The sequence below is a fragment of the Aspergillus fischeri genome, genomic scaffold (assembly GCF_000149645.3).
Source record: "Aspergillus fischeri NRRL 181 1099437636245 genomic scaffold, whole genome shotgun sequence".
NCBI lineage: Eukaryota > Fungi > Ascomycota > Eurotiomycetes > Eurotiales > Aspergillaceae > Aspergillus > Aspergillus fischeri.
The window spans coordinates 1,425,361-1,452,653 of record NW_001509773.1 but is presented as its reverse complement, the minus strand read 5'-3'; the positions used below and the strand labels follow the sequence as shown (position 1 = coordinate 1,452,653).

General features: G+C 50.6%; 8 protein-coding genes across 8 annotated transcripts; 5 read left to right on the top strand and 3 right to left on the bottom strand.

Annotated features, from left to right (window-relative positions):
- Positions 1-582: 582 nt before the first annotated feature.
- On the top strand, positions 583-2,937 carry rim8 (pH response protein PalF; the record flags this gene model as incomplete). The annotated part of the gene is made up of 2 exons (XM_001267044.1): positions 583-1,050; positions 1,132-2,937. 2 exons carry the CDS (start codon positions 583-585, stop codon positions 2,935-2,937), a joined length of 2,274 nt encoding a protein of 757 aa, XP_001267045.1.
- A 501-nt stretch (positions 2,938-3,438) lies between these two features.
- On the top strand, positions 3,439-4,162 carry NFIA_106350 (putative secretory component protein shr3; the record flags this gene model as incomplete). The annotated part of the gene is made up of 2 exons (XM_001267043.1): positions 3,439-3,484; positions 3,555-4,162. The coding sequence occupies 2 exons, from the start codon at positions 3,439-3,441 to the stop codon at positions 4,160-4,162; spliced, it is 654 nt and encodes a 217-aa protein (XP_001267044.1).
- A 345-nt stretch (positions 4,163-4,507) lies between these two features.
- On the bottom strand, positions 4,508-5,662 carry NFIA_106340 (uncharacterized protein; the record flags this gene model as incomplete). Its single annotated transcript, XM_001267042.1, has 1 exon — positions 4,508-5,662. The coding sequence occupies one exon, from the start codon at positions 5,660-5,662 to the stop codon at positions 4,508-4,510; it is 1,155 nt and encodes a 384-aa protein (XP_001267043.1).
- A 4,650-nt stretch (positions 5,663-10,312) lies between these two features.
- On the bottom strand, positions 10,313-10,951 carry NFIA_106330 (uncharacterized protein; the record flags this gene model as incomplete). The annotated part of the gene is made up of 1 exon (XM_001267041.1): positions 10,313-10,951. One exon carries the CDS (start codon positions 10,949-10,951, stop codon positions 10,313-10,315), a length of 639 nt encoding a protein of 212 aa, XP_001267042.1.
- A 4,851-nt stretch (positions 10,952-15,802) lies between these two features.
- On the bottom strand, positions 15,803-17,993 carry NFIA_106320 (Zn(II)2Cys6 transcription factor; the record flags this gene model as incomplete). Its single annotated transcript, XM_001267040.1, has 3 exons — positions 15,803-17,508; positions 17,580-17,780; positions 17,852-17,993. 3 exons carry the CDS (start codon positions 17,991-17,993, stop codon positions 15,803-15,805), a joined length of 2,049 nt encoding a protein of 682 aa, XP_001267041.1.
- Positions 17,994-22,757: 4,764 nt separating this feature from the next.
- NFIA_106310 (M48 family metallopeptidase) lies at positions 22,758-23,657 on the top strand (the record flags this gene model as incomplete). The annotated part of the gene is made up of 6 exons (XM_001267039.1): positions 22,758-22,948; positions 23,007-23,247; positions 23,301-23,325; positions 23,377-23,422; positions 23,503-23,566; positions 23,622-23,657. The coding sequence occupies 6 exons, from the start codon at positions 22,758-22,760 to the stop codon at positions 23,655-23,657; spliced, it is 603 nt and encodes a 200-aa protein (XP_001267040.1).
- A 526-nt stretch (positions 23,658-24,183) lies between these two features.
- On the top strand, positions 24,184-26,121 carry NFIA_106300 (chaperonin-containing T-complex subunit CCT8; the record flags this gene model as incomplete). The annotated part of the gene is made up of 3 exons (XM_001267038.1): positions 24,184-24,242; positions 24,369-24,739; positions 24,848-26,121. The coding sequence occupies 3 exons, from the start codon at positions 24,184-24,186 to the stop codon at positions 26,119-26,121; spliced, it is 1,704 nt and encodes a 567-aa protein (XP_001267039.1).
- Positions 26,122-26,532: 411 nt separating this feature from the next.
- NFIA_106290 (mitochondrial 54S ribosomal protein bL12m) lies at positions 26,533-27,228 on the top strand (the record flags this gene model as incomplete). Its single annotated transcript, XM_001267037.1, has 2 exons — positions 26,533-26,757; positions 26,881-27,228. 2 exons carry the CDS (start codon positions 26,533-26,535, stop codon positions 27,226-27,228), a joined length of 573 nt encoding a protein of 190 aa, XP_001267038.1.
- Positions 27,229-27,293: the final 65 nt, after the last annotated feature.

The following is a 27,293-nucleotide window of genomic DNA, read 5'->3' as shown; positions in this document are numbered from 1 at the left end:
CTTACTCGATCATACCTCGCAGATAAGCATTCTCTGTACCCTTGTCCTGTTGTTCCTGGTCGACACGCGAGAAATAACGATGCGGCCCTCTCCGTCGTCCATGATCATCAGCTCCTGACGTCCCTCACAACCTACGCAGTCTGTCCCTCCGGTCTGGTTGCGCTAGGAAGCGGATCTTCCCCTCCCCGCGAGGAGTTCGGACTAGAAACAAGCCTGGATCTTTAGCTTGTGTCAAGGTGGTGCATTTGCGCCCAACGGTGACATCGGGGCTGGTGGCATTTCTTACCTGAACTTCCCGGCGCCTGGACGTGTGATCGGTGGATTCCAATTCACGGAGAGTTTTCAGGCCTCTGTCATACCGAGTTGCTCTGCGTCTGACCGCACCTTCATCTATTTTCGTCACCTGAATCGGGGCTATTCTATCCCGAGACGATCGGAGCTGGCTTCTGATAGTCTTCAATCTGGCAATCCGTCTCATTCTGTCTTTCTCTTCTTTGCCCCTTCACTTCCCTAATCGTTCCCAACATCATATCACTTCATATCTCCCTCTTGTATGGCTTGAGCACAGCGTGATTGTGTGTCATGTCCGTCAAGTCCTTTACCTCCCCATCCGCACCCTCGCCGCTCGGTCGGAATCGAAGCTCGCTATTGTCCAAGTTCCGCGCGCCGTTCGGTCACCGGAATCGCAGCATTGCCGACTATTACATCGAGCCTGACGACCCCTGGCGCTCGTACTTTCCCGGTGATGTGGTCAAGGGCACTGTGGCCCTGACCGTGGTTCGACCCGTGCGGATTACACACTTAGTGGTCTGTCTACATGGATATGTCAAGGTGTTCAAGAACACGGTGCCTTCGGGCGAGACGGATCCTGATCTGGGTTTCCTCGGCCCAGGGCGCGGGCGTCGGGGACCAGAGTATTTGGGCAATGGCTTAGCCACCCTGTTCGAGGATGAGGTGGTTCTCTGCGGCGATGGGCGTCTGAAGGAGGGCATCTACAAATTTCGCTTTGAAATGTGCTTCCCGCCTTATGCGCTGCCCAGTAGTATCAGCGTGCGTGACTTCCTTCCTGTTCTGGAATTGATCTCCATATCACGAGCGTCCAGTTTTGCTAACCATTTCTGATGACTTCAGTTTGAACGAGGTACTATCTCGTATATGCTTACATCCACCCTAACCAAACCCACGACGATGAACCCGACTGTTTCCTGCCGAAGACGCGTCAATTTCCTAGAGAACATCGATATTGCACCCTTTCCGGCCCCCAAGGCTCGCATCGTGACCCTTGAACCTGTTACCAAACGCTCAAAACCCAAGGGCAAGGCCAAGTCAGTAGAATCTGATGCGGCTGCGGATGTCCAGTCTCGGGAGCCGTCTCTCAATGGTAGTGGAGCGGTCGGAGATAATCGCCCGCCCCTTAGTCCGGCCCCCAGTAATGTCAGCTCGTCGAGTCGGCTCAGCAACAGCAGCCAAAGCTTTCAACTGGTCAGTGACCCTAGTTCGTCTGCTGGCACCGGGGTACGCAATGGCAGCATCACCCCTTCGATCGCGGATAAGACCATCACGGCGAAAACGGAACTTTTACGGGCTGGTGTGCTGCCGGGTGAGACGCTACCGATCGTCATCACCATCAATCATTGTAAACAAGTGCGCAGCGCGCATGGAATTATCGTCACGTTATACCGTCAAGGGCGCATCGACCTTCATCCTGCCATCCCGATCGGCACTACGGCGAATGGCAAAAAGCCCGTTTACGAGGACTACTATCCGCGATCACGGACAGGGCTGGGAGGCCTTACGTTAGGCACTAGTCGCACCAGCAGCGTCTTCCGGAAAGACCTGGCTCAGACGTTTGCGCCTTTGGTGGTCGACCCCACGAACATGACTGCCGTGGTGAAGACTTCAATCCGCATTCCGGAGGATGTTTTTCCTACTATTACGCGCACTCCAGGCAGTATGATTAATTTTCGATACTATGTGGAGGTGGTTGTCGACTTGCGGGGCAAGCTCACGTCTCCCGAGCGCTTTTTACCACGGTTCAATATGGTATCGTCCGGGAGTAATTTCTCGCCGAGTGGCCAGGTTCTGAACCCAAGTGACGCCAATGGCAACTCAATTACCACGAACTGGGCTGGCAACATCCTAGACACGGCTCAGATACGCCGTGAAAAGGGAGTTGTAGCTGTCGCGTTTGAGGTTGTGATCGGGACCCGTGACTCGCAACGGCGCAAGGAGAAAACCGAACGCACGCCCTCTGTGGCTGCGGTGTCTGACATATATCCACCCCAGGCACATCCCGCTGTGGAAAGTGACCACTGGCAGAACGGTTATAGCCCGATGCCGACCACGAACTCGGAGTATCTGCCTCAGACCGACTACGGCTTTCCTGATGAGTCGCAGTGGCCAATGTATGAGGACGAAACCGCTCAGCACTACCAATCGTTAGGCGGAATGGTTGCAACACCGCAGTCTGAAGAGCCGACGGATGAGAAAGCGCGCCTGCGGCACGCTGAGCAGACTCTCTTACCCAGTCGGCCGCCGGATGATTCTGAGCCAGGACCTTCGACCGGTCATTTGGCAATGCCAACTGCGCCCGTGCTTCCTGAAGATGACCACATCAACGATTATCATCATTTACCGTCGCCGGTGGAGAACGGCCTGCCTCACACGTTGGGATCAGCGGAATCGGTGCAGACTGTAGTTGCCAGCAGCAGTGCAGCCGAACCGAATGGAAGCACAGCACCCCCCGGCGAGGACAAGCAGGAATTGGAGCGACAGCGACTGATGATGGAAGCAAGTGCTCCAGAAGACATGGATGCCGATAACGACAACTCCACCGTCCATGGACCCAGTGCTCCGGTTTTCCATGATGACCACGACGAGCAACTGGTGGGAGGAGCAGCGCACGGAGACGAGTCATTACCGCGTTACCAGCGATAAGAAGTGAAGCTGTTAGGCGATTCATGACGATGTACGATTTTCATAGCTTGTATTTGTGTTCATCTGCCACTTGAGCATGGGCGTGGATATACCTTTATCTTGCATTTTCGGTCCGAAGAGATACCAACTACGTTATTGATTGATTTATTTGTGTAGCACTGTCGCTACTTGCAGATAGCAACAATTGTGCACTATTTGACGGGCCAGACCCGTATAAAATAGAACTTTCATAATTGACTTTTATCAGCGATAAAAGACTCACCACGAGCCGATAGGCAGATAGATAACTGTCACATTAACCAAGGTTACTTCCAATTGCAATAGGTGTGCGTTCCAAGCGGGCTGGCTTGGCACCGTCTCTAAGCGGCCACGCGACGACACCTATCTTCGTCTCATCTCACCAGCCATTCGCCCTCGTCTTCTCCTTTTCCTACCTCATCTTTTCTGCCGTGTCCTCTTCCGTCAATAATCCTTTTCAGTGCTTCTCAATCGCAAGCAACCATGGCCTTCAGGAACGGGTCCTTCGCGACCTTCCTGATCGTGTGTCGTAAGCCCCCCCCATCACCTCCTGGAAGACACCTCACAAAACAACCATTCTAACAAGACTCCAAAAACAGCCGTCAGCTTCTTCCTCGGCATCATCTTCTCCCTCTTCCCCTATGACTACCCCATCCTGTGGTCCACGGCCCCCACACCCCCAGCCCACTACGACTACCTCGAAGCGCACCTGCGCTTCCTGCACGCCTCCCCGCCCCTAATCCCTCGCATCCTCCACATCGTCATCTTTCTGGGTCTGGCAGGCCTCGTCTCCAAACTCTACCGGCCCTCGGAGAGCAACATGCTCTTCGACGGCGCCTCGCTCGTCCTCTACATGTGCGGCATCACCGTCTACATCGCCAATATCGTCAAGGGGCTGCGTCTGGCCTCGGCGGGCAAGTACGGTGAGGAGCTGGCGGCCAGCCCCGAGGAGAAAGACCAGATTCTGAACCGCGAGGACTCGCTTAAGGTGTTGTCGGCTAGTAATACTATTCTGGCGTTGGTGTTGGTGGGGGTGTTGGTGCTGCAGGCGGGGCAGTGGTATGCGGAGCGGAAGGATGCGCAGGAGTATGAGTCGTTGAGGAAGGGGCATAAGGATGGTGGTGGTGCTTCTTCTTCGTCAGCGTCGGGGGCTGCGGCGGCCGCGAAGCCTGGCAGGCAGGGGAGTGTGAAGAAGAAGAGTAACTAGGTTTAGTTTCCTCTGTCTCGGGTCGAGTTGGTATGACTCGACTCGGTGTATTGCAGTTTGATGTTATGTATGGGTGGTATGTTGCGTACGGAAGGCTGATGGGCGATGGATGAGGTATGGTATCAAAAGTATGCGGGTCATGGCTATATCTACTTGGGCTAGTTCTATGTACATGATAAAAGCAAAAAAACCAAGCACCTAAGCCTTGACAATGTTTCGTGATGATCATATATAAACATCATGGCAATGCAAAAGGGGAATCATACGATGAAGCACCCAGCAAACCTTGGTGGCGCTTGGGCTTGCAGAACGAACGTGGGCATCATGACAAATGAGTGGATGCAATCAGATCACTGTCTCGGGAGCAAACGAGAACGGACTCCGCGGCAGATCGGGCGACCTGGGACTCAGCGCTTTGGCGAATAGGTCCTCGCCAGAGTCGGCGCTTGATGTGCGCGTAATTGTAGTCATGGATGCAAATCCGCTGTTGTGATCACTGCTGTTTTGTTGTGCTTGGATGGATTCCGGCGGATAGTGCACCACCGTCCGAAGGCTGGCATCTGGCGCGGGGGAGGGATGCAAAGCGGCGTTGGACATGGGTTGCATTGTGTGGAAGGAGTTGAACGAAGAGACGGCCACGTCGGGCGATTGGGGAGAAAGGAGATGGCGCGCGTCCGAGGATGCTACTACCCCATTAGTTGGCGTCGAACTGGAGGAACGCGACGAGCCCATACCATCCGTCTTTGGGGACAATTCCCGCTGACTGGTCTGCAACTTGAGTCCCTTGAGCTTCTCGCCCAGCTTACCACCGCTGGTGGGAGACACTGGCGTAGCGGGACCCATTGGATATTGCGAATCTTGCATGGTCTGTGTCTGGGCTTCCGACTTGGATCCCACTCCGAAATTGCTCTCAATCCATTCCTTCTCCTGCAGCGCCATGTGCAGCGCGACACCTTCCGCGTTGTTCATGCATTCCTCCCGAATCTCCTTGTCCAGGACCTGCAGCCGCTTCTTTGCCCAGATCGTATGCAAGACACCCTTCTTTCCGGCCGAGCGACCAGTGGCACCTAACTCCGGAGGAAAGATAGCAGGCAGCGGGTTCAGTTGAAGCGAATTGGTCTTCTGAGTCGGTGTCGAAGATGCCGAAGATGCGGCGGGAGGCTCGTAGGATAAGGTCACCACGGGAGGAATGGTGGCATGAGGCGGTAAAAGGAAGTAGAAGCGGCGAGTGTTTTCGCTTGTTCGCTCATCGGCAGGGAGGACCATCGTCTTGCCCTCCCATGAAACGTGCCATGAGCCTCCAGGGCAATTCGACGAGCGGCCGAGGTCGTCGTCATCCCATTCGATCATGAGAATCTTAGTGCCATCATTTCCTTTTCCAGCCTCGAACTCGAAGCGGGCCAGCGCCGTGATGCTCAAGCTCTCAGATGGCACGCGGGGTGTCTCTAGACCAGCGAACTCACTGTCCGGAGTGAATGGAGGGGAGAGGGCGTGAGACATGGCTAGACTATACTTTTGTGGGATGAAGATAGCAGGGCGCTAAGCAAAGGGGGGTAAGGAGTCCTGGAAAAGGCAAATCGTGTTTGCTTAATTTTCGTCCCCCTTGCCTTCAAGAGGATGGATGGCCGGCGCGTAGGGAGAGATGACAGAGACCGATGGACAGCTAGGCTGAGAAACTGAAAGGTACGTCCAGAGACGGGAAGTAAAGTGCGAGAGTGCAAAGGACAACAGACAGACCGACAGACAGAGAAAGTGGTCGATCACGGGATTGCGGAGGGGCTGCAAATCCCAGCCTAGTTGATGGCCATGCTTCTTTATCCGTTCGTATTGTCCAGTCGAAAGCCGTGATACGATTCGATGGCTAACGTCAAATGGCCCAGATGTCTCCGAACTGCGACGTTTGACAGGACTCGTCCGAACGCGAAAGGCCGCATATCTTTTGAGGGGTCTTCTTGGCCACTCTTCTAAATATAGAATTATAGCCTGCAAGGCCACAACAACGGCTTGGCGCCTGATGATGTACTACGGCACACTTTGCCCCTCGTGCTACTCTTTACAGCTGGTTTGACCTGATCCGGTCTGCTGGGGGTATACAATAGTATACTTGGGTAGCTCACTTACCTGAATAGCATTGACGGTTTTGTCCGCAAATAGTTGTTCGCCAAGGTATGTATACACATAGTCCGCCGCTGATCGCTATCGTCGAGTTCAAGATCTGTGCAATGACCGACAAGAGAGATGCAGAACAATCTCGTACCTGGTCAGATCTGTGTATTCCACGTCCTGCGAGCATAATAAGCATAATTGCATGTCTGAATTGTCCAAACTCAATGTTGTCATGGTGAACCAGCGTCTTGCACAGTACAATACCATACAAATGACCCTACAGGACAGTTAGAAAGACGAATCAAGTGGATACAGGAGAATGATCACTATAGAAGTGAGAAGATGGCCGTCATGTACAGCCGGGGCATGAATAACTGGCTGTTGCAGATGGATGATGGTGAAGGAATCATCATGCAGGGGAGAGCGCTTGACCTATCATGAACAAAAACCCCTCTCATTAAGCAGGGGACGTTCTAATCTGGGTGCAGCTGTCATGGACATCTGAGATCCTAGCTGAGAGGCAGTTCGTGTATCTCGGAGCCAGAAGAAGTGAGGGACTGGTGTACGCAGCATGCTAGAGCTGAAGATGTGCATCAGCATCATGAATGGCGTCCTGAGATAACCGCCTTAACAATTGATGTCGACTGTTCAGAGAATGCCAGGAGCTCTTGACGTGACGAGTATGCATATTATCAAGTGAAAGATTGCAAAGGTCATCTAATAATAGAATCAGCGCTACACTCTGACCACTGGGAGAGCAGATACAGAACCCAAGCCTTGAGATCCCAGGAAGACCAGAAAACCCAAGAAGACCACACAATCTCTTTGTTCTGTGATGGACAGGGGATGCCTCTATGTGATCCAATTGCCCAAGACAAAGCAAGAACTTCAGGTGAACTGCTCAGAGCGTATCGAGGGTTTGTGGTTGATTAACCATGCCGCCTGCCTCAACATAACAATCTGAGACAATTCATCTGTAGCAAGTAACAGCAGAGGTCTGAGATTGAGTACAGGCCGAGAGAATGATCTTACGGCATGAACATTTAAGCATTCTTCAAGTAGATATATACACCAACTCATAGCGTTGAAGCCGATATGATATTGATCTTGCTAAAAATATCACATCCTGTAATTAAGACTGCCTAGCTTCTGCAGGTAGTGTACCAGAATAGTAACATTCACCAGGCTGGCGAACAGGACATAGTACGTACAGTCAGCGGATAGGATCGACTTCCAACCCTCCCTAGGTCCGTCATACACACCCATCTACCTGATGTAGGGAATCCCGCAATCGAAACCAAAGCGCCAACTAATGAATACACGCATGATCCTATCCTCAACCAACAAAAAATGCAATCAGATCTCGCCCCCCCGGTCAAAATTCGTCACAAACTCAAGCTTAGGCAGTAGTAGCAGAGCTGCAAGTCTTTGCTTTTCTTGTCATTCGATAGTCGCTGACAGAGCGGTTAGCTGAGGGGTTGTTGACGCTCATGATCCTGCTCCCGGGCAAATGATTCGTCTCGAATCCTCCAGATCACGGCGCCAAAACCGCCGCACTGTGTGATATCATGCATGGTGCATATACTTTTCCACCACCTTGGAGTCTGATTCTGCAAAGTCCTCAGTGGAGTAAGGAAGTATGCACTGTCTTCTGCGTGGCCTGCCTCGTGGAAGCACAGTCGAGACTTCGAGGCTCAGGCAACAATCAAAAGACTCGGACACACAAGCTTGACAGGGAAGGCTCGCAAGCAGGGAAGTCCCGGTGGATGGAGCTGTATCCAAGAATAGCATTCCTGGCGCTTACCTGGTCTTCCCTATGGAATACCACAAAGACGATGGAGCACCCAAAGGCAGAACCATAAGAACCACCAGACCCGCACGTCATCCCGGTTCTCCACACAGATGGTGTATCTTTGAAGATTAAACCAATCACAGTAGAGTTCCGTCCCCAAACATCCAGCGGGGAGCCACCGGAAGGATCCACTATGCCCCGGTTGAGGATAGCGCCGGCGCTTAATTGCATTTGCCACGATTCTCCAGTGCTTTGGAACAATACCGCTTGGCTCGCTGATTGGCTCGTTGCTGCCACCGATGCAGGGTGATAAAACACCTGGTGATGCCAAAACATGGTGGGTTACAGGAAGAAATTCGAGGAAGTCGCTGGTATGGATGGATGCTGGTATGAGGGGAATGAGGCAAGTGAGAAAGTGTGCTACGAAACTCAAACTGTAGTGGAGTATGGGATATGGATGTAGAACTGTTGGTGGGTTTGTGTATTAAGAAATACGGGCATATTCTGGTGGCTTTACCAAACCTGCGGGACTGTCACATCTACTATCAACTCATGAACGCAAGACATCTCGGTGTAGATTGACTGAGGGGCAACGATCAGATTGAATCGGCTTGTGGGACGGCAAGCCTGCATTCGTCACGATGAGTTGAAACTTCCAGCGCGTCTTGTCTTCCAATGAGAGCCAATAGCTTATTGTCAGTGTGGTCACAGTCTGCTTGATGTTGTGATATCGCCAGACAAACCACACCACAACGAAACTCGCACTAATCCTTACTTGCGGGCCCGGGCAAGGATCGTAGAAGATACTCTGGATGAAACCATCTACTAGTCTAGTTCCCAAGCGTCGACTATTGAAATGAAAAGGGGCGCGAGGTCAATCAATGTGATCGCCTGGGGTGTCGTATGTATCCAGTGCGTAATGGTATGGTAATACACCATATCAGTTCATCGGTACTGTATTTCCAACGTCAACAGCAACGACGCCCAGCGGCCCACCAGGTTGATCGCAACTCTGTTTTGCTTCCAACACCAGCAGCCGCAACTAGTCGATGATTCGAACGCACTGATCGCTTGGGCTGCTATGCTGTACACTAAAGGAAGAGTGAGCGTCTTGCTACCAACTTGATTGCTGCAACAGACCTCAAGAACAAGCATGGGGATCCGATCTAAGTGTAGCGGGCGTCAAACGGATCCTCGATTCACCATTGACATTGTATGTAGCCTGTTGGGCATACAGACCCTGACTCAGGCATCTCCCGCGTGGCAGCGCGTCTCTTTGACCGTCATCTTCTCTTTGTGCCGGGAAGCAGTCCGTGAGCCTCAACCCAGAGCAGGTGCGACTGGCACATCCAATCACCGCTGCTACCATGTCCTTGGGACGTTGGTCGCTATGTTCCGTGCGCTGTTGGTCTTTGTTTGATCCGTCCCTCCGAGGGATTTGCCATGCCAGTGATATTCACCGAAACCAGTAATGAGCCTCAACGCTGTTGGTTCATATTGACTTCCCCAAAACCAACATTGCTGTCGCTTGGACTGACACGTGGAACGACTTGTTGCAATGGCGCAGATGGGAGAACTCCATAGGCTTCGTTGAGCCAAGATAATCCGAGATGTGGTCTTGTTCTAGATCAGGCTGGTGGCCCGTTCGTCTCTTGTAGGACTGAGCTGCCATGATCTGTATGCCGGCTCCGGGATGTGAAGTAGAGTTCATTCCTTGATCAGTGGACACCAGATGTTGGAAACGGCTTCTTTGTGATGTCTTCCAATGTATCCGGCGAATCGGAACATTCCCAAAGAGAGTTGAGTCATGCGCGGTCAGTTGATCGTAGAGTTTCCAAAGACTGGTGCCGTAAAGAAGCCATATCGGGCGAAGCTTAGTATTGACCAAAGTATGTCAATACGCGTTGTGCTGGGCAACAACGAACAGGCGTGGTATTGGATCAGACTTCACAGGTAGAGTCGAAGTGCATGTAGAACTGTAGAACAATATTGTACCCAGGCTAGGAAAATGACGGAATAGATCGTAAGATTGTGCTCGTTCCCAAGGCATAACTGACGTATCTTGAATTACTATGTATGCAAAGTAAATAAAGCCCACACCATGTCAATTGAGAATGAACGTGATGGATCTGCAGCGTACGAATTCGGATGCTATTTGTTTCGCCAGACTCCCCAACACCAAGCCCTGCGCTAATTGACCCGACCATATCCTAAATAAAACCGACTGACCGAAAGCCGTGTACAACAAGATCCTAAGTCTCCTTGTCTTCCTGGCACTTCCTTCGCTTGCCTTTGGGCGGAGCCTCGAGCTGCGTCCTCTTGTAGGTCACCGTTCGAGTCACAACGTGTCTCACACTAACTCGGCCGCTTGCACTTCGCGGCGCCTCAAAATAGCGCAGCTTCCAATCTGACGGAGAAAACGGCGAGCGAATTGTAGTCGCACTCTGAGGAGACTCTGTGGTCGGTGAATACCGCAATGTCTGTGGTATCCGCAAGCGCCGCAAGGACGTAGGGTCTTTTCTAGGCTGAGATGCCGGTGCTGTGAAGGGAGTGGGCGGCGGAAGTGAAGCGGTAGCTGATCGGACGGGGTCATTGAAGACGAAAGAGCCGCTGACCGCACTGGTAGGCTGTGATGTCGGAGAGTGGGCAGGTCTGTCGAAAGGGAACTTCGGGAAGCTCACTCCAGCGCTGGTAGGGCTGGAGAATACGGGCGTGAACGCTTTGAGGAACTCTGTGTAAGCCGCAGGGGGCGTGATGGGTGTGGAAATGCCATCCTCTTGCTTCACTCCATCCGATAGACTCGATGAGGATTCATTGTGAAGCTCGGAAGGGAACTTTGTAGTAGTTTTGGGCGTCTGTAACGGATGCAGAACTGGTTTTGCGGAAGGCATCCTGAAATTCGCCCAAGGAAACGAACAGAACGGTAGCCTTCTCAGAACAGTCTTCAACGCCCTCGACCGAAGATGTCAGTCCGCGACGGTTGAGATATCGCGCGTGGCAGTAGATATACAAGATGATGTAGGCTGCGCTTAGGACTGAAAGTACAAAACGCCAGGAGGTTTTGTGGTAGCAAAGGCTACAAGAAGTCTGATAGGGAAAGAAAGGAAAAAGGAAGAGAGAGTCAAGATATGAGCAGCTCTTAGGAAGGCAATGCGCTCCTTTTGATCCCTGACGCCCGCAACGACCGAGATCGAAGGACGTGGAGTGAGATTTATCTGCAGCCTGGAAACCTAGGCACTTGAATGTCCTGTAAGATACGTCGTATTGTTGCGCAAAACCGTCACAGTACGATACTGATACAACCTTCTGTAAAGTTTCCTGTCAGCTATCACACGCTAAACCCAATCCAGCACTCTCAGCCCGAAGTGAGCGGCTGCACTGCTGGACAACACAACACCGCCCCTGCGAATCAGAAGACGATGCTGGGATTGGAAAGCTCTCACTCACTTGTTAGCAGAAGGCAGTGGCGATCTTTTCGACGAGAGGTCTTCAGACCAAGGTGTGAAAGTTTGAATGAGGAGAATGAGGATGAAGAAGAGGGGTTCTTTTCACGACCTGGCGATCTAGCTTCAAGCACCCTTTCGAGGACAATTAGAAGACAATGATCTTCGTGAGACCAGTATACGATCCTACTGCTCTTATATATTCGTCTTGTCGTAATGTTTACGCCATGGGCATGTGTCTTTCAACCCTTCCCAGCTGAATGAATGCTCCGCATTGTCGCGCGCTACCAGAGTCAACCCTCTAAAACCTCCTCGCGCTGTCCACCCCCTGCGAAGATAAGCATACCACTAACCTAGAGACGCTTAACTTACTCTACTCAAAAAGCCACCTTGGGTTTGCCCTCCTATTGCCATCCCTGGTTCGCTCGGCGTCAACGCACGCGGGGTCTGCTGGCGGCTCGCCCATGGAGATTGCCCCTCCTCGAATCAGCAAAGTCGCTTAACTCACATTTAGCTGGCAGGCCGGCTTGAAACCCCGAGTTGGATCCTTCTTCTCCATCGTCTTCTCTCTGATGATTCCGTAGCTAGCAGTCTGCTCCAGGACTTGCGACCCTTGTCGTTCTACCCCTACGCAGGAGGATAAAAGCGGCTGCAAGTATGGCCGGCGCTTCCGAGATTCTTCAACAACCCCTCATTCTCATGAGCGTGCAGAATTAGAGACAGCTTCGCTCGTTGCCATGGAGAAGTCTGCAAAAGACGCCCGTCTGCGACTGATCTTCGTCGGTTCCTCTGCGCTGCTACGTCTTGGCGGACTGATGAGGGTCTCGCACTAATTCTTGCAGAATCGCATCGATTCGACAGCCTGCTTCTGGCATCCTGGTCCTCTTCATCTCCGACTGATACTTCAGACTGGACGCTGACGCTTGAGTATTGATTCTCGAGGTTGCGACGGAATGGTTGGGTCACAGTTGATTGTCCCGTCTACGCGCACAGCAGTCACTATATTTCCAGATGGCTGGACGAACAAGCGCTGAAGAGGACTATCTTTCTGCAATGAATCTTGAACATGATAGACATAGAGACGCTGGTCAGGCCAGCCCGCTTGGGAACGCAACCAAGTAACCTAGGCTACTACGACGCGGTTATCTATCTTCCTGTTCATCTAGTTTGGCTCTTCATGTATCATCGAGATTCTCAAACGCAGCGGTCCTGTCTTCAGAGATCGATGCTCTTATACTCATTAATCAGTTGGGGGACTAGCTAGGCTAGAAATGAAGGTCTAAGCATGTCAGTCAGTGTAATTTAGAGAAAGAATAATAAAGTACATCAGAAACTGGAGGAAGACGTGGGAACAGCGCAAATTTTGGACTTTAACAGAGCAGTCTGCTTCCTATTGCTCTTGCCTGAAACTCTCTCCTTTAGCTCCTAACCCAAAAAGATATAGAAGTGCTCTTCTATTTTATAGCCTTTCCTATCAAGCAAGTTTTATATTGCATTCTGACGTATTGCCGATTGCGCCTTGTTGCTCTCCTCCACGCCTCAAATTCTCGACCTGATATATCCAACACTTAATGTTTTCGCAGGGAAAACCTTTTTTAGTATGCTTTCTACTTAAGCCTCCTGATACCTACGTAATCAGACACTGAGCAGATAAGGATCATGGTATATTACGTCCAGAGTTGGTAATATAGCTGACGACCATGGAATGGAATGGGCTTAGGTACTTAAGGTCAGCGCACCTCGCATTGTGTTGACCCTTTTCCACCTGGACTTGTAACTATGCTTTCCCTGCAAAATGCCTCTGATCGGTTACAAGAGACAGCACTTCCAAACATTAATGGAAATTGCCAATTCAGTACGCCTGGACACAGTACGAACCCTTAATGCGCAATGTCCAGCATCCCTCTACTGCCTCCCTGTTGAGTTGATCTGCCACATCTGTCAATATCTTCCTATCGCTGGGACCTTCTGTCTGATGATAAGCTGTGCTCGCTTCTGGTATGCAAGAACCGGTATTCAAGCTTTTGTCCGTGTGCAACAGAAGTTGGATGCAACAGCCTGCAGTAGCTGGCCGGTTATCGAAGCACGTTTTCATATCCTCCGCCTGATGGAATTTGATAAACTTTGGGGGAAAGGCACCACGTCTTTCTGTTGCTGGGCGTGTCTGAGGACTCACAAGAAAGCATGGTTTCCCACCCCGCAGTTGCGAATACCTGTCAATCTGAAGTTCTCGATTGAAGATCAGAGGGTAAACTGCTCAGCTGCTGTGACCCGCGTTTGCAGATTTCAAAACAGGAGGACCTGGGTTGGCATGTGCCATGAGATGACATTTGTTGAGCTCCGGAACCTAATGCGTGTAATCGATACTTGCAAAGAGAAAGTTGGCTCATCCGTTATAATCCCTGCTGGCGGCTGCTTTTCAGAGCATGCGGAGTTTGATCTAAACACCATGTGTATCTCATCCCGGTTCTACCTTGGGAGATTCTCAGATCTTGGTCTGGTTGGCTTTGATCGTCTATGTCGGAATGCAAGGCTTCCAATATGTCCACACAAGAGGATTGATGTGCTTGCAAACTATTTCCTCCGATACATGAGTCCAGGTGATAGCCGTCGGTGCCCTTACTGTAAGGCAGAATTCTATGTGACAATCACCTCTGATGATCTGATTGAACTCCATATCTCTCGCCATGTTGGCAACTTTTCAGCAGGATTTTCTCCCATATGGCGTAGAGCATCATATGAATCTGCCAACCCAGCCTTCCTTGATCATTGCCGGGCATTTGCAGACTGGTTGGATAGCATGTATAATCCAGAAACCGGTGCTGTGTATAACGGAGGCCAATTCGAGATATTCGCGCCCGCTCGAAAACCAAGGTACAGATTCTATGGGGCTGAACCAATTCCACAATGAATACAACAGAGGATGCAGGGACCGGTCTGGATGACGACAGGTGAGCTGAGCTGGGATAGTCAACATAGGGATCGGGGTTAGAAGATTCGTTGGTTTTTGACCTTATTTGGATTTGCTGTTCTTCATTTTCAACTCTGTACAAGCCCTGGTCTCAAACAAGGAATCGTCAAGGCAAGCTAGAGAGAAAACAATAGTTCTGGATATTAACTCGGCTGAGCAACATCAAATACCCACCTACCTACCATTGACCTCGTAACCTCGTTCTTCTAGCCTGGGGATTTTGTTGAGTGCACTCAAACCCACTGAGCTAAAAAGGTGTCAAGCGTCGACTCAAGACAACCATTCCATTTCTAGATGGTGGAAATGACAGTGCAGCAGATATTCAACACGCCCCTTAGGTATGTTCATGTAGCTTCTTGTAGTGGCATACCTCAACCTTCTTATACTAGTGCTTTCTGGGTCAGTTTTACGAATTATATTTGTAATTAATGGCTAGGCAGCATGCTTATATACTAATATCATGATCCAATGATCTTCTGATCCAGGGTCTAATTTGGTCATTGCAGTAATATTATGTGTCCTTAAGTGCACTCGAACTCACTGAGCTAAAGGTATCAACATAATCAATTCTAGATAGTACAAATGATAGTGTAGCAGATCATCAACAGAATTCCGGGCCACTTCTCTGTTATTTAGCTCATCTTGGTTCGTTGGGGTAAATAAACACCAGGTGTTCTAGATCATTCAAGTTACTCTATGAGATGGACAGAGACTCTACCTTTTCCTGAGGTATCAATCTGATACATAGCGCTCTGTCAGAGGAGGCGTAAACTGCAGTGGTCTTTTGAGTATGGGAAGTGGTCGGGGATATAGTGACATTGCATACAAACATAACATCAATGAATCATAAAGCATCAAAACAAACAGAATCATATCTCCACTGGATATCATTCACAAAGCAGAAAATCAACAACACCAATGGCTCCACAACCATGTCCATTTGAGTGGAAATGACTGCATATGAGTTTGCGCCTTGAGAATTACCCCGCAAGTCCTTTGCCAGCCTCGCCAGAAAAATGTGCTTGTCATGTCCTCACTGTCCTGCAGGATATAAACTCGACAGCACCAGGAAAGAGTGGAATAGAAGACTCTGTCGTGCCGAACAGAATGGAACGCCGATTGTTGCTTTGGATTTTGTCGGATTCGTGAGCACGATCGGCTGCCCGAGTGGAACGTCGATGTCGGAATCGACGTATCGCGCGTGGTCCGCAGAATCTCCAAGTTGGTAGCCAAGTGGCACGAGTCCCGTCAAGGGATTCTCGGCCGTCATGAGACTCAATCTCGGGTGAGAACGGAAAAGAAACGCAAGGAAACACACATCTTCCAATTCAGATCAGCAGATAGTGCCAGCCATTCCGCTGCATCACGTCCCGCCAGTGGACCTGTTGTTTCTTGATCTCTCTCATGCCCGACCCTGTACCGTTGCTCTCTGGAGATGCGGACCTCTCGATCTTGGGCACGGGACTGCCCGACGATGCTGAAGATGACGACGTTTCCTCTGGCGTGTAGTAATTGTCCGTCGGCTCGTCGGTAAGTCGCCAGACCTCCTGCAGTAATCGATACATGCGCCCGAAGCTGCCCAGGTCGGCGTGATCGCCTAGCAGAGAGGCGCGCTCGGCCAGCACGGCCCTGAAATGGCTCGTTGGCGCAGAGAAGGCGCCCGTGATCAACAGGGGCCAGACGAGGGAGCGGTCAAAACCATTGGGGCCGGAGGGAATATAGTTCAAGGTGTTTGCGACTGCTGCGACCAGATTGAGGTTACTTGGCTGGTTGCGGTCAAAGCCGGGCACTAGGCTGCAGAGATAGATTCTGGCCGCGATGCGGAAGACCGTCGTCATGTTCTTCGTCAGAATCTCGGGGCGAATGGCTCCTGTAGCGGGCGAGAACGGGTGCTCCAGAGTTTGATCCACAGGTTCGGTAAACTCCAGTTGTCGTCCGAGAGCGGACACATGCGAACACACGGCCATTGCGTCTACGCGACCTTCGGTCTTCAACGCGTCCAGACAGGTGATCTCCGAGATGAGGTACATGACACGGTCGTCGCAGCCCATGAGCTCCCGCAGACCTGATGACGAGCCGCTAAGGTGCTTAGCACGATAGGTATGGGCGAATTGGGGTGTCCTCCCATGCATAGTGGAACCCAGGATGTCGATCCACGATGTTAGTGTCATGCTGAAAGGAGGCAGTAAGTACGGGTTTCCATCAGGGACTGCCGTCGGGAGACCGAGCCTGTTGACCAGATTCGACGCGGCTTGAAAGTGGTCGAACCAAGGGATGTCGGGAAGATAGTCGTCCGCGGGACCGACGGAACAGTGGAAGAAGATCATAGCAAGCGTGGCATCCAGGATCTCTTCATGGTTGGTGTCCTCACCGAGAGCCTGACATAGTTGAGAGACAGCCTCAAACCGGTGGCGCATGATATCATGATCAATCTGTTCTCCGACGAATCCTTCGGTGGTCTTGAGGTGGATGGCGGCAACGCTGAGACAGCAGTGAAGATAGCACTTGTTGGTTTCCAACGCCTGCAGGATTGCCTGGGCCCGTGTGTGGCCCCGTTGATGCGCCTCTAGAACCGGAAAGATGATGCGCAAGACATTGTGGATAAAGTGGTCGAGTAACGGACGATCATGGTCACTGACTGGAATATTTGACTGCAATGTAGTATACGTCTGCCCAATACTCTGCTCACAAATCGCCGGGTCAATACCTGATAGATTCGGTGCTTGAGAGAAATATTCATCTTGTAACCACTCCTCGCCGGGGAATGTGGGAAGGGACACGCTTAACTGCGGAGCGGCAAAGGTGCTAAAGGTTGAGATCGAGGAATCGTGGCGCAAGGGGACATCATTGATAAAAGTCTGTCGTTCTGTCTTGACATCGATCTCGTATGGAGCGTAAGGTGCATACATCGTCTGGTTCAGACCGGGCGTCGGCAGATGCGATGAAAAGAGATCGTATGTCTCGGTGTAACCCGGGCGATTGAATTCGAATACGGGTGACAGGGGCGATGTGGCAGCCATATTGCGACTGCGAGCTAATGGGTCTATCGTAGACCTATAGTTAGAGCAAAGACAAGTAAGGTGAGTGAAGGTGCAGTAGTCCTACCAGTCGCGGACCCGTTGCGCTCATTCATCTTCGTCTGCTTGATCTTATTCTTGATGCGCTCCTTTTGAATCCTTCGCTGTTCGGCATTTCCCCACCAGATCGGACGCTTATATTCACATTTCACGCAGAGATTGCTGCAAGCACCGCAGGCTGGGTGCTTTTCATCACACTTCTTCCTGCGCAGACGACATGTGAAACAACCTAGACTCGTTAATAAGACGATTCGACTAGATAGAAACTGGATAAAGACGATTGCCAATGGAGTAACCAACCAGATCGAGAGCGCTTGTGCAGCTTGGGGGTCTTCTCCGATGTCCCTACGGACACTTCTTCACCGGGCGAGGGCGATTGGGTGGAATCGACCCTCTTGACGGCGTTCGAGGCCGAGGACTTCTTCCTTGACGCAACAGGCATTATGCTAGCAGAGTTGTAGAAACTCGTCTCTATCGGTATCGATTCAAGTCGTCTGATGCGGGTGAAAAACGACGGGAATGACAGGACACAGGTCGCCTGGAGCTGTTGCTTGTCACACCGAGTATTAAGTCGCAAAGCTGAACCAGCAGCCTTTGCTATATCTATATTAGAGATAAGAAAAGAAAGGCGCGGCTATGCAAAGGACAAGGCGATGGTATAACTCTGACAAGGTAATAAGTAAACATCGGCGGTGACTGTGGGATTGATGAACCTTTAAAAGCAAGGTTCACACCCGACAGGCACGCCATGTTGTTTCTATTTTGGAACCAGATAGCCGAGAGAGAGGACGGACTTGCAGTGGTGAACGCCTCGAGCGGGGGATGGCAGGGGAGATCATCTCAGGCGTAGTACACTAGCAGGGGGGATAAGCAAAACTAGCGGCAGCATTCCCTGCGCTGCTAGTAAAGAGTTGGTCTGCGAAGTTAGCCAGAGCTAATTTTGGATAATTGTGATCATTCTGGACATTTGCTGCGTCCAAATTGGCGCCCATGAACTGGATGATGCGGAGATGATTCGACTCTCCGTCCATGGCTGGGAAATTGATTGGATTTAGACTCATCTCGAGGTCTGTGCCCAACAGATCCATGCTGATATTGAGGGAAATTGGTGCAACCATTATGCATGTTAATATGCTAGTTTGTCTTGATTCTTTGTTCATGATACAATATCATTTTTTGGGTGAGAGATAACTTCGTATAGCCGAAGGATGGCAGAGTCAAAGCAGGCCGTATGTCGACAATCCACTGTAGGCTCCTCCTGGTTGATACCAGCAAACGGTAAATACTTCGCTAGCTATGAGCCAGCAAAAAGCAGAGTTATCGTCCTGTAGAAAAGGTATGGCAAATTGCTCGTGACCTTGCCGATAATAAACCTCTATAACCAATGAAAGTCATAGCTCATCTCTTCTCAAGAATGGGAATTAGCTCTAATTTTCAGTTGCTTACCGGTTTTGGAAAGTGTATAACGGATCATGGCCATTCATCATCGCGGCGTAGCATGAAAAAGGGGACCAACCCATATTGAGTGCAATCATAGCCTCCAGTGACTTCTTCCTGAATCCTGAGTACCTCCAGAGACCAGAGTGCAGAGGGGAAGGCAGAGAGAGTTGGCAGAGCCAGCAGTTCAAATTGACAAGCACCAATGGATGTCTCTTGGGCAAGAAGCCTAGGGCACTAACAATGCACCATGAGACCAGGATGATTGCCCAGCCCCACCAATCAAATACTCGAACCGTGCGGACGAAATCAACAGAAAGTCGGAAACACAGAATGACCAGAAAGGCTTTGCGGGGCTAACCTTAGCGGGATGAGCCAAGCTTCCCTGTACAACAGGTGATTGGCTGGACGCCTTTATACTGGTGGACGCCATCGAGGGTTCAGCAGGATCGTGTTGTGCAGAGCGGGAAACCCGCAGCCAACCGTGCTGGGTGGATCGGGTCAGTGCTACACCAACAGAGTTTGGCCAAGATGATTAATTTGTGATGGATCAGATGGTCGATAAGTTGGCTGCTCGGATTTGACTACAATATGCATCTAAAGTTGCCGTAATTAGTAACATTTAGCCGCCAAGTAGAAAGCCAAATGCCTGTTAATCCGTCAGCCATTTGGTAATTTGTCCCAGATCAAGCTATCTTCCCCAAGATTACTATTAATAATCTTGTGCTCTGATCCTTGTTAATCACGGTAATTAGCCGGAATTTCCTACACCTCTTGATTCTAGTTGGTGATGATAGTTGGCTAATCCCTGTGTCTCTCCACTGTGTGTCTCCAATGCACATCTGTCAGTCAAGGAACTTTAGCTGGGGCTGGTCTGCACACTAGATCTCGAGTCACACCGTCACTCTTCGAATCTTCGGGGTACTCCACAAACAATGCGCTTGTTTGTCAGAGCACGGTATATGTGTACCAACTTCTCTTCCCACTTCAACATCTGCATCGCTTGAATTAGGTACTCTTAGTATTCGGTGTATTCCATTATCTTGCTCTCCTTTTTTCCGCCTCCATGAAGTCAAGTTTACTCAAGATTCGAATATCATCCTTCTCACTGGACACCCGTCGTCACCTGCCCGCAAAGATTCTTATCACATTCCTGCAGCTGCAGATCCAATTGGTGTGATTTAGTGCAATCATTATCGGCGATATTCAGTGTCTAGGCCAATCGTAGATTGGAGTGGCCGATCACAGTCCTGCAGGATTCCCTGTCAGAAGCACATGCCAAGCTGTGACAAAGTGCCTTAGAAAGTTACATCTGGGAAATGCACTACCTACCTATGCCGCTATAACCCGCCGAAAAAGAGACTGCCGTCTTATCTCTGGTATTACGATCATCGCGACTTGCTCCGTCTAACACAAATCAATATGACAGTATCTTGTTCATGAGCATTTGGCGGTCTTTGCAACCAACTGTTAACCCAACGTAGTTGAATCCAACAACGGGTTTACTAATCGAAAGAGGTGACAAAGTGACAATATCGCCTCGATGGAACATCAGCACTAAGCACTCTCGGCTGCTGAGCTTTCGAAGGCTGGGAGTAGACGCTTAGTTACTCTTCCCTGCTCCTTTCCCCGTGTTGAAATCGGAGCCCAGTTCTCTCCTCGATGCAGCTAATTAATCAGACTCCTCGTTATTTATAGCCAAATTATACCTGGAAGAGGAATTTACTGCTCTGACCTTCCTTCTTCCGATTCGGGCATGCACGCTCAAATTGTTCCCCTCATTGTGGGCGAATACCACCTGGTGGTGTACTCAACCGTCCTCAAACCGATTCTTCCAGCTCTAGGTTCAATGTAGAGGATAGAGCCAGAGTGCTCATCTCCTTCACTTGTCTTTCAAACGGTCTACGAAGCACAACGTGTACTCTCCTTGCATTGAAAGTGTTGCAGCAACATCTTGAGATGACTATGTATATACTTTCATATTCTTACTTTCTGAGTGAATCAACCTATTTTGCATCATAATCACCATCACACACTAAAGAACGATCATAGCTTGAAACCTTAAGCGGCATGAACTCACGCTGCGGTTATGACCTTGCATCGATAGTCTGCCATGTGCTCTCAACGTCCTTCGCCATCCACTAGATTCTGACAGGACTCTTCTAGAAATCTGGATCTTCGTCTTTGCCCTCATCGCTAAGCGCCAGATGTAAACTTAGCGCTCCCTCTATGATTTCGTCTTAAGCCAGGAGCAATTCACCTCGAATCCTTAAGCGCCCGCAATATCTGAGAGTTTCAGCCTCGATTTAACCAAAATAGAAGTGAATACTGCTTTTCTTGTCTCAAGAGGCGAGGCTCACACTTGAGTCACTGGCCATACATCTCTATCTTTTGGAGCATGATCTAGCCTGGTGTATGCAATGACGTGGTGTCTAAACATATCTCAAGGCAGACTTGCCTTAGCCTGCTATCATGTATCGGGATGGGGTAGACCAGATAGGTGTCAAGTGCGGCGGTTGTGTACCAATCATCTCAGGCACTCTCTCGACTCAGTCATAGGTTAGGTGTGCCTGGGCTTTTGTATGACGCTCTTTTGTTCTTTTCCAATCTGCATGAAGGTGACACGGGAGAGTTGAACAGAGAGAGCCTCAGGCCCAATCACACGTATTGTCGAAGAGTAAGAGTCTTTGTAGATGCTAGAGGCATTGTCCTGTCCGTGTTTAAGGTTTTGGCGTTCCTGGCCGGTTTATGTTTCCGGATGTTCAAAGTGATCAGAATGCTAGTAAATACATGACTGTCATTGAAACAAATTGATGTGGATCGGGCAAAATATATAATGACGTAAATACCGGCGGGATCTCAGCTGTAGTCGACTGTCAAGAATACAAGAATGCATTGTTTCGAATTTCGCTGTATTTTTTTAGAGAGGTTAATAGTTCTCTGTGTAGGTGATGTAAAACCTTGTTTGATGTAGAAAGCCATTGTTGATACCTTAGCAACATGGCGCGAGATTGGGGCTGTCACATGTAGCAGCAGCATGTTTAAGCTTACCATCATAGCGGCTGCTCTCTCCGCTTCTCGATGATTCCTACTTCCGGCAAACCAGCATTATCTTCCGCCAGACTCCTGCCATCACTCCTCTTATCCGAGTCCAGGATCTGCGATAGCATGTATCTGTGGTCGCCATGTTACGTTCACCGATAGCCCGCGCTATATTCCGCAGCGCTACAGCGCGATCAACAATCCCGTCTTCGTCGCAGTCGGCCGCGCGCATCGCGGCTCCTATCCTCGATTCTTCCTACTTTTCCGGCCAACCATTCCGATACCCACGGTTTCCTTCTGCAACGCTTGGACTCACCTCAAGGGCCTCCACATCTTCCTCGCAGACTTCTTTTCGCTTTCCCAACAGATACTTCTCCTCCTCGGCCAGGCTATCCTACGGATACGGCGGTGGTAGATATCGGCGATTTGATGGCCCCAGTCGCGGAACGCTTTTTCAGCGATTGTTGACAAATGCGAGACCATACCACTTTGTGATAATTGGCGTCGTAATCGGCGGTATCTACACCAGCAATGTCGAGACGGTGGAGGTGAGCTTGCTCTTTTGTCTTCGATAACAAGTCCAATGTGATTTCTGAGGGGTCCTTGGAAAATGGAAATTGAATGGCGCTCAATCGTTTGTTGTCCAGTACTTCATTTCTGACGCCTTCTCTCCCAGATGACCGGCCGCCGACGATTCAACTGTGTCTCCTCTCACCAGGAACTAAAAATGGGCCAACAGAGCTATGAGGAGGTTTTGAGATCAACGCGCGGGAAGATTCTCCCCGAGAATCATCCGCTGACCATCATGGTGAACCGCGTGCTCCGCAGATTGATACCGCAAGCGCCGATTGAAGGCGCAGATTGGAGAGTTCATGTCATCAAGGATGACGGTATGGTCAATGCTTTTGTTTTGCCTGGGTATGCATAACTTTCAAGATCACGGTCTGTTGTCGTATGCTACTGACCCTACACACAGTGGGAAAGTGTTCGTCTACACAGGCATTCTGCCAATTTGTAAAGACGAGGATGGGCTTGCAGCTGTATTGGGCCACGAAATCGCTCACGTCGTCGCGCATCATCCGGCAGAACGCATGAGCAACAACATCCTGACAGTTGGAGCGGTATTCCTTATCTCCATGCTATTTGACATTTCAGGCCAGATTCCTTCGCTACTGCTCAACCTAATGTACAGCTTGCCTAATTCGAGAACACAAGAGGTAAGACTTGCTTCCTTGCCCCGCAGATGACCCCTACGCTGACGACTTTCTAGGCTGAGGCAGACAACATTGGCTTGAGTATGGTCATCAGCCATGAATGATTATGTCTTTGATGCTAATCCGGACTAGTGATGATGTCAAAAGCTTGCTTCAATCCTGAGGCTGCTGTGGGACTGTAAGTCATTATCTCCGGTCACTGCATCTATGGTAGAAATATCGTCGACTTTGAGCTTCAAGGCTCACATATCCTGCCAGTTGGGCGCGCATGCAAAAAGCAGAGCAGGAGGCACCACCCCAATTTCTGTCAACACACCCTTCAGTGAGTATTAATCCGCCCCGAGACTTGCAGTGCCGTGACCTGACTTTTCTACCAGAGCTACAACCGCATGGAAGCAATCCGTGGATGGTAAGACCTCTGACATCACCATCTGCCGAGGTGTACTGACGAGGTTCCAGGCTGGGGAAGGCCGAAGAAATCTATGAAGATAGTGGATGTAGTACCCTGGGCAACTACAGTAAGTGCTCCTAACAAACCAGTCGCTCATCCTGGGGCTTGACTAAACAATAATCTGCAGTGCCGGGATTTCGCCAAGCTTCAAACGACTACTACAGGTGGTGAGCGATGGTTACTGGGATGACCTGGCTTGTATTATAGGATACAATCTTACATATAATTATGAAATCACGACTCATGCAAATCAAATATAATTGCCAGGATAAGTCCTCTCTATGAGTCCGAGTATTATTGTATGTCCCAAAAAGGAAATGCCCTAGCCCCTCCAGATGCAAACCGGCCAAACACCCGCAGCCGCCTGACCGTCTCGAAAGCTCCATCAAAAATTCCCGGAGCAGCACGTAGCTTGTGTGATAGCACTGTCTTGCTTTCTTCTTCCTCTTTCAATTTTCTGTTTGCTTCGAGGGGAAGCTTTCTTCAAAATGTCGTTGTCTATGCCTGGTCCCAGCCAGGCGGGTCTTTTCAAGCCTGGATACCAGAGGTAAGCGCGTCCTTTTTGTGGAATGTCCCGCTCAGCGTACTCCGCGTCGAGTTGAGGAGATGAGGTTCAGCAACGCATTCAAGCTCTCAGAGATAGTCAACGTAACTGACCCCGCGATTGCTACAGTCACGATGCTGAAGACGGCGCCGTCATTCGCAATATCGAGGCCTGCCAGGCGATCTCTAAGACCGTCCAGACATCGCTCGGTCCCTACGGCCGCAATAAGATCGTCATCAACCACCTGCAGAAGATGGTACTTACGTCGGACGCCGCTACGATTCTTCGCGAGTTGGATATCGTGCACCCGGCTGCCAAGCTGCTTGTCATGGCGAGTCAGCAGCAGGATGCGGAGATGGGTGATGGTACTAACATGGTCATCGTTCTGGCGGGAGAGCTGTTGAAGAAGGCCGAGGAACTGCTACGGCTGGGCTTGAAGACGAGTGATATTACTCAGGGATACGAAAAGGCACAGACTTACGCTCTGAAAGTACTAGAGGGTGAGTTGTTTGGTCATTCCTTTTCTCACCGCGTTTTTCAGGGGCTATCCAATATGCCTCGCTTCCGAGCGCATTTTGTTCATCTACTGACCGAAATTGTGTTGATAGACCTCGAAGTCGATCGCTTGAAGGAACTGCGCTCTCAGGAAGAACTCTGCAAGGCTCTTCGTACGGTCGTCGCCAGCAAGCAGTCCGGAACAGAGGATCTCTTGTCATCGTTAGTTGCGGAGGCGGTTCTCGCTGTTCTGCCCAAGAATCCCGTCAATTTCAATGTCGACAATGTTCGCGTCGTCAAGATCATGGGTGGTAGCTTGGAACAATCCCGTGTGATCAAGGGTATGGTCTTCGGGCGGGAGCCTGAGGGTACCATCAAGAAGGCCCGCAAGGCAAAGGTTGGAGTTTTCAGCTGTCCTATTGATATTTCTCAGACCGAAACCAAGGGCACCGTGCTCTTGAAGAATGCCCAGGAGATGCTCAACTTCTCAAAGGGAGAGGAGGAGCGCCTGGAGTCGACCATCAAGGAGCTTTACGACTCCGGACTCCGTGTTGTCGTTGCTGGCTCCTCCGTCGGTGACTTGGCTCTGCACTATCTCAACCGATTCAACATTCTTGTCATCAAGATTCTTTCCAAATTCGAGCTTCGCCGTCTCTGCCGTGTCGTTGGCGCTACGCCTCTGGCTCGTCTTGGCGCTCCCATGCCCGACGAGATGGGCAGCGTTGACGTTGTCGAGACCACTGAGATTGGTGGTGACCGTGTGACCGTTTTCCGTCAGGAAGAAGCCAACGCTGTAACGCGTACCGCCACCATTGTTCTGCGTGGAGCGACTCAGAACCACCTAGACGACGTCGAGCGTGCCATCGACGACGGCGTCAATGCTGTCAAGGCTATCACGAAGGACCCTCGACTTGTTCCTGGCGCTGGCGCTACTGAGATTCAGCTCGTGGAGAAGATCTCGGCTTTTGCTGACAAGACCCCCGGTTTGCCCCAGTATGCCATTCGCAAATACGCCGAGGCTTTCGAGGTCATTCCTCGTACTCTCGCGGAGTCCGCTGGCTTAGACGCCACGGAGGTTCTCTCACGTCTCTATACAGCACACCACCGCACGACCAAGGCCTCCGAGTCGGAGGAGTCTGAAGAGGGCAGCTCTGAGGAGGAAGAGCCCTACTGGACTACAGGTGTTGATCTGGAGGCTGGTTCTTCGACCGGTACCTTGGATGCAGTTGATGAAGGTATTCTGGACCTCCTGGCATCAAAGAGCTGGGCCATCCGTCTGGCCAGTGAGTCCGCTCGGACAGTCCTCAGTGTTGATCAGATTATTGTGGCCCGACAGGCGGGTGGTCCAAAGCCTCCAGGCCCTAACCCCAACTGGGATGAAGATTAAATGTTTTTAGCTCTGACGAAATCTTTATAGTAAGGGGCCACAATGCAGGATGCTATTAGAGGCATGATCTTACGAAAAGTATATTGACTGGAAATTTGAGACAATATGTATAAGTCATTTGACTATAGTGGTAATACTATCTTATGCTTCTCAACCTAGTGTGACTGGTAGTAATAACGTTCATTTCTTGTTCCCAATCGCTATATCTTGTCAATGAATGAATCTGTCACGGAAGTATGGTGACCTTGACTGACGGGGTGTTGTCACGTGACTATCTGGATTTTCCGGGCCGAAGCTGGACTTTCTTTTTCATGAGTATCGGTTGATCGCGTTGTCGAGGCCCTTCATCGTTCCTGTCCCACCACCCTCCATTCGTCTCTCCAGTTACGACCGTCAATTCCGCCGTCCAACATGTCGCTCACTTCGCAGGCCGCAGCTCGCTGCTGCAGACAGCTCGTCCGTCCCTCCGTTCGCATCTCTTCCACCACATATCTGAGCCAGCGGACACCCAGCCGGAGGTGGAACTCGACAGAGGCGCAGGCTGCTGCTCCTGCCAATCCTAAGATCACCCAGATTGTTGATCAGATTAGCCAATTGACGCTTCTGGAGACAGCGGATCTCGTTGCCAGCTTGAAGGTCGGTTTTCTGCGTGTCCTGGGTGGTATCGCAATTCGGTCCACCATTTGGCATTTGGTGTATCTCATCAACCCTTGATGAGGGTTTGATTATACTGCTGTGTCGTTTCTGTACTGACATTAGTCTCTTGTGCAGTCCCGCCTGAATATCCCTGACCTCCCCGTTGGTGGCTTCGCCGTTGCTGCCGCTCCTGGTGGTGGTGCTGCCGCTCCCGCCGCTGCTGAGGAAGAAGAGGCTGCTCCCGCCGCGCAGGAGAAGACTCTTTTCAACCTGAAGCTTGAGACAGTGGATGCCGCCTCCAAGGCTAAGGTCATCAAGGAGATCAAGGGTCTGCTCGGCCTGTCCCTCGTCGACAGCAAGAAGTTCGTTGAGTCGGTACCCAAGATGATGAAGGAGTCTGTGCCCAAGGAGGAGGCGGAGAAGATCATCGAGACCCTGAAGGCCGTGGGTGCCAAGGTTGTCATGGAGTAAAAAAGGGGGCGCGATGATTTTTATCAATTGGTCATCCTCTTTTTCTGTCTGCGGAATGAGCGATG